Consider the following 13,650-nt stretch of genomic DNA (forward strand, 5'->3'; position numbering starts at 1 on the left):
AGACAGACAGATTGGGGCAGATATACTGATGTGTCTGGAGCTCAAATGCGTCTTAAATTGAAATAAACCTTATTATAAACTAAATAAATGTGAATCCTAGAAGTTGTGAATTAAAAACATGATCCATGAACTGAGCTGTGCTGCCATTAAATGACAATTCTCTCTTTATGACAGTATGGTCAAGTCAATACCACTGCTGCAGATAACAGCCAAGCTTGCGAACGAGCTGACATTTTATATGAAGTGTATTCACTCCGTATGAAATGTATTCAAGCACTTCATCATTTAGTGTTGTTCAATGGGATTTTAAAAAGTACAGATTAAAGCCCCCCCCCCCAACATTTATGTCTAATCGTTGTGGCACCTCATTGGTCTGGGGCTACACCGATTAGCCATAACATTAAAACCGTCTGCCTAATATTGTGTCCCCCTTCTGCCTCCAAATAGCTCTGACCCGTTGAGGCATGGACCCCACAAGACCTCTGAAGATGTTCTGTGGGGTTTGGCACAAAGATGTTAGCAGCAGATCTTTTGAATGGAATGTATTTTGCTTTAGTAAATGAAACCAGCTAGTTCTAAATTCTGTAAGTTGAAAGTTGGGGACTCCATGGATCGGACTTGTTTTTCCAGCACATCCCACAGATGCTCAATCGGATTGAGATCTGGGGAATTTTAAGGCTCTGTCATGTTCCTCTAACCATACTTACAGATTTTTCTCAGTGTATCAAGACGTATTATTCTTCTGAATGAGCCCACTTCCTCTCAGAGAAGAAAGTTGACATGATTATTTAGTCTGCAACAATGTATAGGTTTGTTGTACGTGAATGACAGGACCCAAGGTTCCCCAACAGAACATTTCCCAGAACATCACACTGCCTCTGCCGGCTTGCTTTGATCCCATAGTGCATCTTGGTATCATCTCTTCCCCTAGTAAGCAGGGCTGGGATCCGGCCAGTTCGCCCCAGTTCTACCGAACCGATGGTTAAAATTACAGGCAGTTTGCAGAACCAGGGTGAAGCGGGAAACCGGAACCGGTCCCCTGCACTCAATTATATCCACGTCCTTAGGAAGCGGATACAATTGAGTTGCCTAGCGCTGCCCTGGTAAGGCCATTCGGCGCTTTAGTGATGATGCAGTCGGCATGATGACGTCATCGCGCCACTGAGTTCTTCCACTGGAGAAGGCCTGGTGTTGCTGGAGGACGGAGAGGGAACGGGACAGGTAAGCAAATAATGTTTTTGAGGGCAGTTAGAATGCAGGCCCTTGGGGGACCATCATGGTGCTCCCCAGGTATGGGGGAGATTTAAATGAAGAAGTGGGATGGATGGTTCCTGGCTTGGTTACAGTATCACTATTGGTCAACCCCGAGCCGGCGAGGTGCGGCGGGGGGTATACTATCTAGATACTGTATAAAAGTTATGCCCATCAAAGACCTTGGATCCTGTAAATTGGTTTGCACTGTTTGGTATTTTTGTATGTTGTATATATTACGGAAATTAGTCATTTATTGATTTTATTTGTTTTATTTTCAATAACCGAGGCTGCTGTTGCCTACATATTCCAGGTCACGTAACGTATCGTGTAATTTATTGGGGAAAAGGGGGTTAATGGAAAGAGTCGGTCTTGAGATGATAAATCTGGTTTTAGAAGTAAGTATTAGAATCAGTCTTTAATACACAGGTCATGTGCTTTGTTCTGGTGCTGTATATAGGTACTGATCTGGGTTCTGGTGTTGTATTTATGTACTGAGCATGGTTCTGGTGCTGTATATATGTACTGAGCTTTGTTCTGGTACAGTATATATGTACCAAGCTTCGTGCTGGAGCTGTATATATGTACTGAGCTTGGTTCTAGGGATGTATTGATGTATTCAGCTTGGTTCTGCTGTTGTATTTATGTGTGAGCTTTGTTCTGGTGCTTTATATATGTGCTGAGCTTTGTTCTGGTGCTGTATATATGTACTGATCTTGGTTCTGGTGTTGTATTTATGTACTGAGCTTGTGTCTGGTGTTGTTATGTACTGAGCTTTGTTCTGGTTCTGTATTTATGTACTGAGCTTTGTTCTGGTTCTGTATTTATGTACTGAGCTTTGTTCTGGTGCTGTATTTATGTGCTGAGCTTGGTTCTGGTGTTGTATTTATGTACTGAGGTTGGTTCTGGTGTTGTATTTATGTACTGAGCTTGGTTCTGATGCTGTATATATGTATGAGCTTGGTTTTAGTGCAGTATTTATGTACTGAGCTTGGTTCTGGTGCAGTATTTATGTACTGAGCTTGGTCCTGGCACCGTATCTGTGCATTAGTCGGGAGATTTGTCGCAGTTTACTGCGCACGACGCATTGTCCTCCACCCTTCTCACAGTGTAACTAAATAGGCTGAGCACTCTTAGGATATTGAATGTACGCATATAGGTCTATACGTTATGGGTGAGTTTAATATAATGTGTGGGTAGGTAGGTATGAATTATTATGTAATTATATATATACTGTGGAAATCCACACTGAAACACTCTGGACAGGGAATTTCTTTATTTAGAGTCCACTTAAATATAAGGTGTATTTGGAATAACGTAATTGTTTTATTTTATTATTAGATTCATTTTCCATGGCGCGCTACACCGCAAAACACCACGACCCATCCCCACGGCGCGTATGTCTTTGTCTGTAAAATAGGGAACCTGTTGTTAAAAATTGTAATCCCACCACTGCAGGTAAGCAACGCACACACACCCAACCGTCCACATAATGCAAAGAAAAACTTGATTTATTAGACCAGGCCATCTTTTTCTATTGCTCTATGGTCCAGTACTGATGCGCATGTGCTCAATCGAAGTGCTTTGACGGTGAACAGAGGTCATCATGGCAACGCTAACCAGTCTGCGACTATGCAGCCCCAAACGCAACAAGCAGTGATGTGCTGTGTGTTTTGACACATTTCTATCATAGCCGGCATTAACGCTATCAGCAATTTGTGCTACAATAACTCTTCTGTAGGATCGGACTAATCGAGCCGCATCATTGAGACTTGGGCTCCCATGACCCTGTGTTCAGTTCACAGCTCGTCTTTCCTTGGACCTTTGGTAGGTACTAAACACTGCATATCGAGAACACTCCACAAGACCTGCCATTTTAATGATACTCTGACACTAGCAATCACATTTTGTCCCTTGTTAAAGTTACTCAGCTGCCTACGTTTGCCAATTTTTCCTGCTTCCAACACATCAACTTTAAGAACTGGCTATTCACTTGCTGCCTAATATATTCCAACCCTTGACTGGTGCCATTGTCACGAGATAATCAATGTTATTCACTTCACCTGTCAGTGGTTTTAATGGAACGGATGAAAGGTGTAAATGCGGCGTTAGGGTTGCATTTCTTCCTATTTGACCTCTGTCTGTGAGATCATACTCTAAACAGTCAATCATCTCCTCTAGTTCATGAAGAGCATATGTCAGTACCTTGAATCACAAATCAGAACATCATGTGTAACACAAAGCCCCTGTCATTCCTCCACTGTGTCATCATCTAAAACTGAACACTGAACTGTAGAAAGCGATTTACAATCCCATGGCGCAAGTAGATGGATTTAGCCACCACTGAGTACATAACATATACTGAGTTAGCCCCAAGCGAGTCATTCATCTGCAATTAAATGACGCAAGTCTCCACCAGACGAATATCACATACTCCCCATGTATAAGGACAAAGTCTCAAATCAATTGAAATGGGTAGTCAGAAATGTCAGAATAATTGTGGGGGTATGTACAGAAATATCATTGTTTATTCATCTGATGACAGTACAGGGAGTGACGGGGGCTTGGTCCCACGCTTGATGTTCTGACAAATGCTTTTCATGAAATAGAGGAGATGATTGGTTGTCTAGACTATGACCTCACCAATAGAGATCTTATAGGAAGAAACACAACTCTGAATACTGCATTGAACCCCAGAACCTTGAGAATGCCTGGGGTCTTTAATCTGTACCTCCTCATAGCGACACTTTGAGTAGCTTAAATACAGTTCATACATAGTGAATACTCTTCATAAAAAATGTCAGCTCGCCAACAAGCATGGCCACAATGTGCAGCAGTGGTATCGACTTGACCATACTGTCATAAAGAGAGATAGAATTATAGATATATTTCGTTTTCAGTTTCAGTTTGTAGGTTTATATTTACTTAGTTTATAATAATGTTTAATTAAAGTTACGTTTTAGAAAAGAAAATATATACTGTATACAGGGATCAGCGATCCTTATAAAACCATTGTTCTAAACCGGTCAACCCCTTTAAAGGATTACCTATTGTGGAAAAAGCTAGGAAACAGTCTGACAAAGTGAAATAAATTTTTTTATAGGGTATAATCTTCAACACATAGCCTACTGAGATGACATATACAGTAGCTCTGGCACAACACCGGCTTCTCAGATCTCCTGCAAAACCCTTTAAATATTATTTTTAAAGACATTTTTTAATCATTGTTGTAGCGTATTTCTGCACTGTTAACACATTACTGACATACGAAAAAAGTAGGATAAAAGTTAAAGTACCAGTATTTGGAATCTTAAGACGTCCTCCTAAAAAGTTGAAAGTACCATACGCCATATTACTTGATCCACGTGGCAGGGTACGGAAATAATTCTGGGTAGAGAGTCTTGGTAATGTGTGACTATGCTCCCTTGGTAAACCTGGTCCCATAGGTGGTAAAAGATGTCCATTGGTCAGCTGAAATTTGTTGCCACCATCTTGTCGTAGGCACAAGGATCCCTGATAGGTCATTGTTGCTGTGCTGAGATCAGGTTGAATGGTTAGTAGATGAGCTTGGCCTAAATGACAATTTTTTATCTTTTAAAATGTGAACAAGCAGACCAGTGTTTAACATAATTCCGCGATGAACCTGAACATGAATAATATAGACATGTATTGAACTGATATTTCATTTAAATCCTCCCGTACACTTTAAAAGAAAGTTAATGTTAAATCTTTGAGGAAAGATTTGTGTATGTAAATGAGTACTTTGGTGAATACTTTGCATAATTGCTGTTGTACTACTTCATGAAATACAATGATAATTACTATGATAATTGCTAAATGCAACACAACAGTATGAATATATTAAAATAAATCTCTAAGAAAAAAATAGAAAAATATCAGTCACTCATCTAACACCAAAATCTTACATACCTATGATCTTACTATGCAGACATCTTGGGGGTTTCCCCTCCCTCCTTTGTCAAATTCACACCACCATCAAGTATTGTCATGGTAATGGTGTCATGGTATAAAGGACGTAGCTAGGGGGGAGCTGGCGGGCCATGTGCCACAGATGCTGGATGGCAGGGAATGCCAACAAGCCATTCTCCCTCCACACAAGCTTGTAAAGTTAATTTTAAGGTTGGGTGTGTTGGGTAGGGGGATTTGTGAAGGAAAGGCTGGCTATGCTACACTTCCACCTTTCATTCAGTTTTGTAAAGGGTGGTGCAAATAAAACTTATCTGTCAATGCTATGTACATTATTATCTAAACCTTCTGTGGCATTTAAGTTTATGTTTCAAGATGGTTCATGTTGTTGTACTCATAGATAGGGATAGAAAGAGTCACTTAGGTTATGTTTATACCATATATCCATAAGTTATAATGGGTCTTACCCACTTATGTAAATAAAGTGACCCTTTGGCACACATATGGGTGGTATGTGACGTATACCTTTTTTGTTCATGCAGTCGAATAAAAAAGGAAAAAACGGAAATATGCAACAAGATGTCCATTTTATATACTAGCTTTAGTTCTCTCCAGCCACTGTAACATATATTTTTTCTACAAGTGTTTCCTATTGGTTCTTACCTGCTTTGCCAGGCTTGAGGCTGACGGGCTGAAAAGCAGCTGTTAGGATGGAGGAGTCTGCCACATCAGCATCCAGGCCTTCCTTCCTACGCCAACACACCAGTATAACAGCTAACAAGAGTACTAGAAACACAGCCACCGCCACTACGCCAACATATAGGGCCACGTCCTCAGGGGCGCCTACCGCTGCAGCACCCAAAGAAAGAAAAATAAGCTCAAATGAATAATTGTGTTTGAAATGACAGATATATATGTAATAACTATGTGCTGGGACTTATAGTCTTACAACAAGTTTACATTTTGAGTAGAGTCGCCTTTCACAGTATTACATGTAACCTTGTTTTACAATCATTGTACATATTGATCAGGTGTTCATGAGATCTGGCTGGTCACCATACAACAATATCTATGCCCCATGTTAGGGGATATGTCTGTCCATCTGAACATAGGATTTTTTTTATTCTATTATATACAACTTGACACAAAAGTATTTTTCATTATTTGCTTTTGGATAGATGTAGCTTATAACTAAAATAGAAACACGCTGATCAAATGAATGTGTGTCTATTCTCATGTACGTGAACGATCTCTGATCAGGTAAATGTTTATAAAGGAAGCTTTATTATGGTGATGACACCATTATGACTCGGTTGCTAAATTTCTCAGATACTAATTCCTTATTGTTGTTCTTTTTTCCCTGGGATTTTAATTATATATATATATCTATATCTATACATATATATATGTATATATATATATATATATATATATACATACATATATATATATATATATATATATATATATATATACATACATACATACATATATATGTATATATATATATATATACATATATATATATATGTATATATATGTATATATATATACATATATATATATATATATGTATATATATATATATATATATATACTGTATGTAAAGGATACATCTCATAGATACAGATTACATACAAAAGCAGTAGAACAGAAGCTTTTCCTATCTATCAAATTCTTTCACAATAACAAATATTCTGCGTTCTTTATGTGTACTGTATTATATGTGTTAATATCTGTCAAGGCAAAAATAAACACCTCCCCGTGCGCCTAATATAAGTGTGACTGCATTGCCTGAGAGCGCACTTGTACCCTGTGGGTACTGCCAGTCTGGTTTCTTTGCATAGCTCTCACGTGCCAAAGCAAAGTCATGTCTAATTACTGCCTACCTGGATCCCATTAGTCAACCCTTCTCATTAAATCACCATTAACTTAATATAGACATTGGATGTAACTACTGACGGCGCAGAATAACCCACAGTGCAGCCCATTTCTATCCCCATACAAATGTACACACACAGCAGAGGACACTACTGTACTGAGTATAAGGAACACACACTGTCGTCTGCCTTACTGTCTGCATTACTCTCCAACTGCATTTCCACAGAAAATCAAAATAATCCCATGAATATAAATCTTTGTCCTTTTGTGTGACCAATATTGTTGTAACAAATACATTTCCAAAGATGTAAACCATTAATAACAGCCATTATAATCACTACGCTATTTATAAACAATACATATCTTATAATTCTGGTCATGTGATAATCACATAGGTACACGGCTTGAAACAAGGGAGAGTTCTAATGTACTGTAATTGTAACGAGACATGCACCTGTGTCATCATCACATGACCAGTACAGATTTTCAGCCTCTTGAAATAAACAAGGTCAGCTCTCATTAGTGACAGCAAGCAGAGATCTTGAACTTTTTTGATCCATTTCTCCCACTAAGAGCTTCCACAGATTGAACCTGTATTTAACTGTTCATATTATGACCATAACACCCTGACATAGAATTCTATGGGGGTCAAAGTTCGATTCAATAGATATACGGGGGGTCCGCGCGTAATCTCGGTAATACAGACAGTTAAATACAGGTCTCATCTGTGTAAGCCTTAAGGCTTGAATCACACATGCAGTTTGTGTGGCAGTTTTTTTTAGACAAACACTAGAGTGGATCCAAAAATAATGAACATTATAAAAGAAAAACGTTTATATTACTGTAAGGCCCCTTGCACACGACAGTATTTTTCATCAGTAATTACGGACAGTAAATACTGACAGTAATTACGGACCCATTCATTTCTATTGGCCATGGACACCTTTCAGTATTTTTACTGATGGGTGTCCGTACTGAAAATATTATAGAACAAATCCTATTCTTGTCAGTAATTACGGCAAGGACTCTCCCATAGAAGCCTATGGGCGCTTCCGTAAATACGGTCGGCTACGGATGTGCATCCGTATACCGTCCGAATTTACGGAAGCGTTGCTATGCAAAATTCTGATGACAACATTTGCATCCTCCCTCTTTTTTACGGATCCGTATATAGAGATGGAATACGGATATAATACAAACCATATTTACGGCCACCCCTCCGTATATACGGATGAAATACGGGTGCCTATGGATCCGTATTTACGGACAGTATTTTGGGATAGATGAAAATACGGTCGTGTGCATGGGGCCTAAACTCCTGTTTTGGTTAAAAAACTACATAAAAAAACGTGTGTGTGATTCCAGCTTAAGGCTATGTTCACACGCTTAACAAAAAACGTCTGAAAAATACGGAGCTGATTTCAGAGAAAACAGCCTCTGTTTTTCGGGCGTTTTTGAAGCTGAGAATGAAATTTGGAGCTTCTTTTGAGGATTCTTTTCAGACGTTTTTTAAGACGTTTTTCATAGTGTTCAATGGAAAATCAGCTAAAAAAAATGCCTCAAGAAGTGACATGCTACTTCTTTTTACGGAGCGTCTTTTTACGCTCCGCTTTTTGACAGCGAAGCGTAAAATAAAGGCTTGTGGGAACAGAACATCGTAATTCCCATTGAAAGCAATGGGCAGATGTTTGTAGGCGTATTAGGGGCTTTTTTCAGGCGTAATTCGAGGCGTAAAATGCCTCCATTACGTCTGAAAAGAGGTCGTGTGCACATAGCCTTAGTGTAAAAATTATGTTGTGGAACTAGCATAAAAATCTGCACCATTTCGTTGTTGATTTTGGTGGAGACGTTAGCTGCAGATTTGATCCCTTGCATAGCGACAAATTAAATCTGCGATGAAAATATGCAACAGATGGGGCCTGCTGAGAAGTTCAAAATCTTCCGCATGTTCACAATCGGCAGCAGTATTTTACGCTGTGAGTTATTGAGGTTTGTTTACAGATAATTCACTAACATTGTACTTTACTAACATTATATCGCAAACCGCAATTCCGCAACAAATACACGATGTGTGGACATAGCCGGAGTGTCTCATTAGTTCTGCTAGTTTTGTATTTCTGCCAGGTTGAGTACTGGAATTGTCGGAGGACACAGACAAATATAATTATTTTAACCCTTTCTTTCACTGTGGAGTGCATTTAAATCTCAGTGCTCTACATGTACGGTGCGGTGTTCGCTAGGGTACAGCGCCTGTGCTCCCATGATCATCCATGTGGAGGGCTCTCAGGGCTATGTGTGGTAGATGGGCTGTGTCTTGTGATTTAACCCTTGTACTGACAAAATCAGTAGCAATCACAGCTTCACATGTAAAGGGCTCTCTTTTCCCCCCTGATAGTCAGCCCCAGTGATAGTGATCATCGAGGCTGATGATTTGAACTAACCATATGTTTTAAATAAACTATGTACAGATGTGTCCTTTTTTATCTTATCTCAACATATTCTGAGATGTGTGGCGTGAGATGAGCAACTTTGAAAAAAAACTATGATTTTGCAATACTCTATCACTAGATGTTTTTGCTATATGTGTCTATGTACGGCCACCCAGTGGTTGTAATGTGAATTGCTGACAGTCAACGGTTTTACTAGCATGTCGCGATATTGTATTGAATTGGTTTCATGAGAAATTGGAGTCTCCCTAACCAAATTCAAGATATGGTAAGGATGGAAACATCTGTATCATCTCTATTGCTAGTCTGCATTTCATTGTGGACTCCTGGTATAGAGTCCTTACAAGACAGTCATATTGGTTGTGTTTTTGTTTTTTACAAATTGTGGCTCTGGCACAGTAGCAGTCGTTCCAGATGATGAGAATCTTTCGTACCTTGGTAATGCACATATCTACATTGACATTGCAATGTTCAAAGGCGTGATTATAGCGGCATGAAAAGAAAATGTATCAACACGGAAAAAAATCAACATTCCACTCCCTGAGGACACTTAATCAGAATTAGATTTTAAGGGGGGAATTAATTACTGTAATCTCTAAAAAGTCATTTAACTCTTCCATTACAGCAGACATTAGCGCATGATTTATCTTGGTTGAATCAGGTTTGTTTTCTGCTGCGATGGATCATGAATTATCACTGATTAAACTGAACAAATATTTTAAGAACAGCTACAAAGATAGATAGCATTCAAGCAAGCCACTGGTTGCCTAGGAATAAGAAACCTCCGCAGAAAGTCTATTTTCCACAAAGACGAGTGCAATTTTTTTCAATTTAGTTCACCCACAAGATCTATGATGTTTAGATTATTGGGTCAGCCTCTAATAATATTAGCAGGTCATCTTCTAAGATAGTTTATAACACTACATAGCTATTTCACCTTTCTGACAGAATATCTGATATAAGTAATTGATATTTCCAAAATCTTCTATAGCACCAATAAAAGAGAAAATTACACCGAGCCTGTATACCCAGCTAACGTATACGCCAAGGAATACCAGCCTGAAGATAGCAATCTCTACGTTACAAGGAATGCTCACAGCAAAACCGTAGTTTGATCCACTAACATGAAACATCACCCTGTTTTTCGCAGATGAAATTATGTCTCTTGAGAACTGATTCCACAGAGAACAAATTTAATAAGTATGGAATGTTTTAAGATTCAATTCCCTTTGAAGTCAGGATAAAATATAAAATAATTGAAATGACCGAATTAGGGACAAAAAACAATTCTACGCAATCTCCAGATGGACAAGTTCATAGTAAATTTGGTTGACGAGTGGCATAAAGAAAATAAATGATGTGCAGTTGCTATAAACACAGTGGGTATACAAATTAGTTCATGGGAATTGTTATCATTCACCGAGATGTAAGGGAATTATTGTCTGTTCAAATAGAGCTAGTCCTGGCTGCCAAAGTGGCAACACTTACTGTGCATGCAGAGTTCACTGGTGCAGTTTCGGGTCTCTGTGTCAGGCCCTTGACACTGTAGCCCACCATTCCTTGGGGCTGGCTGGGTACAATCCCTGCTTCTCCAGTGGGTGCAATCAGAAGTACAAGAAGACCAGTAGCTCCACTCTGCCCATCCTCCACTCACTGTGTATATATCCAACCAGCAAGATAAAAGCAACAAATAAATACATGTCTAGCATGCCTAAAATCGCCTTCCCATTAAGCATTCATTGTATATTTTTCTAAATGTTCATTCTGATCTCACTGTATAATGGAACCATCCCCATCCTTCATCATATACTGCTATTTCTCTCTGCTTGACTGTCTCCAGGGAAAATCTATCTCATCTGCTAATAAGCCTCCTCTTTGTATTCTCCATTACTGCTCCATGCAACTTTTTAGTTATTGAGTTGTTTACTGTTAAGGCACAATTTTAGCCGAACCCCAAATTTTTAGCTTTAAAGAACATATGTCTGATTTCCAAATCACCCATCAAGTCATACTCAAGGGAGTGTGGGAATCTAAGATCTATGGTATTCTGGCAGTGAAGTGATGATTTCACTGTGCCTGTGCCTGTAGAACTGACTCGAAGAGAACAAACTGGTCACTGTTGCATTTTCTTGTTCCCTTAGTTCTTCAGGGACAGAGGAAAGTAAAGCAGCTCTCACTGGGGACTCTGACAACAGAACCATAGAACTCAGCTTCCGGGAGCCCCGACCTGAAAACGAGTGATTCATCTTAGTTCCAGTCAAACCCAAAAACTGGAATAATCATAGAAATATTTTATTCCATTCTAGTTTTAATACAATATATGGCGTTAATACAGGTCCTTTTTTTTTATCATGCTCTACTATCTCCACTATCCTCTCTTAGCATGCTTTGGTATTTCTATCTCTTATCCTGCTTCGAGCGTTATACTCTCGAGCAGTTAGACAGGCACAGTACAAAAGAATATGACATCTTACATATAATGCCACTTACCAGGGCAGAGGGTTGTGCAGGCTGTCTTCTGGATATTCTGACCCTCGCAAAAAGATCCACCATTTAATGGCGTGGGGTTAGTACAAGTTCGACTTCTCTTCTGCCAGCCCCTACCACAGGTTGTGCTGCATGGAGACCAGTCAGTCCATGATGACCACCCTCCATTAACTTTGAGAAGAATTCATATTGTTACCAAAAATATATTAAAAGTTTCCAATACAAAAGTCCTAAAAAAAAACAGTCAGCTAAGTGCAACAGGCCATGGCTACTGACTGAAGAATCAGTGTGCACAGTCACATTATACCAAACGTACAGAAGTAATCAACTCTGTATTTCCTATACTATAATATATAGTACAATGTACATGACTATATACTTTCTTGGTGGGTCACTACTAATGTATGATACCCAGAATACAATTTTCTGATATAGCTTGTCTATGGCAGGCAACAGATATACACAGCTGGGCAATATATATATATATATATATATATATATATATATATATATATATATATATATATATATATATATACAGTGAAGGAAATAAGTATTTGATCCCTTGCTGATTTTGTAAGTTTGCCCACTGTCAAAGTCATGAACAGTCTAGAATTTTTAGGCTAGGTTAATTTTACCAGTGAGAGATAGATTATATAAAAAAAAAAAAAAAGAAAATCACATTGTCAAAATGATATATATTTATTTGCATTGTGCACAGAGAAATAAGTATTTGATCCCCTACCAACCATTAAGAGTTCAGCCTCCTCCAGACCAGTTACACGCTCCAAATCAACTTGGTGCCTGCATTAAAGACAGCTGTCTTACATGGTCACCTGTATAAAAGACTCCTGTCCACAGACTCAATTAATCAGTCTGACTCTAACCTCTACAACATGGGCAAGACCAAAGAGCTTTCTAGGATGTCAGGGACAAGATCATAGACCTGCACAAGGCTGGAATGGGCTACAAAACCATAAGTAAGACGCTGGGTGAGAAGGAGACAACTGTTGGTGCAATAGTAAGAAAATGGAAGACATACAAAATGACTGTCAATCGACATTGATCTGGGGCTCCATGCAAAATCTCACCTCGTGGGGTATCCTTGATCCTGAGGAAGGTGAGAGCTCAGCCGAAAACTACACGGGGGGAACTTGTTAATGATCTCAAGGCAGCTGGGACCACAGTCACCAAGAAAACCATTGGTAACACATTACGCCGTAATGGATTAAAATCCTGCAGTGCCCGCAAGGTCCCCCTGCTCAAGAAGGCACATGTACAGGCCCGTCTGAAGTTTGCAAATGAACATCTGGATGATTCTGAGAGTGATTGGGAAAAGGTGCTGTGGTCAGATGAGACTAAAATTGAGCTCTTTGGCAAAAACTCTACTCGCCGTGTTTGGAGGAAGAGAAATGCTGCCTATGACCCAAAGAACACCGTCCCCACTGTCAAGCATGGAGGTGGAAACATTATGTTTTGGGGGTGTTTCTCTGCTAAGGGCACAGGACTACTTCACTGCATCAATGGGAGAATGGATGGAGCCATGTACCGTCAAATCCTGAGTGACAACCTCCTTCCCTCAACCAGGACATTAAAAATGGCTCGTGGCTGGGTCTTCCAGCACGACAATGACCCAAAACATACAGCCAAGGCAACA

General features: G+C 39.4%; 1 protein-coding gene across 3 annotated transcripts in view; it reads right to left on the reverse strand.

Moving 5' to 3' along the window:
* Positions 1-13,650, reverse strand: part of UNC5A (unc-5 netrin receptor A) — a 331,913-nt gene that overhangs the window by 45,564 nt on the left and 272,699 nt on the right. For 2 of the 3 annotated variants that reach the window (XM_075856631.1, XM_075856629.1), the window contains 4 exons: positions 11,997-12,164; positions 10,995-11,159; positions 5,842-6,027; positions 4,548-4,823 (listed from right to left, as the gene is read on the reverse strand). In XM_075856631.1, the coding sequence (XP_075712746.1) occupies positions 4,548-4,823; positions 5,842-6,027; positions 10,995-11,159; positions 11,997-12,164 (795 nt within the window). The remainder of the gene's footprint in view (positions 1-4,547; positions 4,824-5,841; positions 6,028-10,994; positions 11,160-11,996; positions 12,165-13,650) is intronic. The other variant, XM_075856630.1, reaches the window with a different exon arrangement.

This window comes from Rhinoderma darwinii, chromosome 3 (assembly GCF_050947455.1).
Source record: "Rhinoderma darwinii isolate aRhiDar2 chromosome 3, aRhiDar2.hap1, whole genome shotgun sequence".
Classification (NCBI taxonomy): Eukaryota; Metazoa; Chordata; class Amphibia; order Anura; family Rhinodermatidae; genus Rhinoderma; species Rhinoderma darwinii.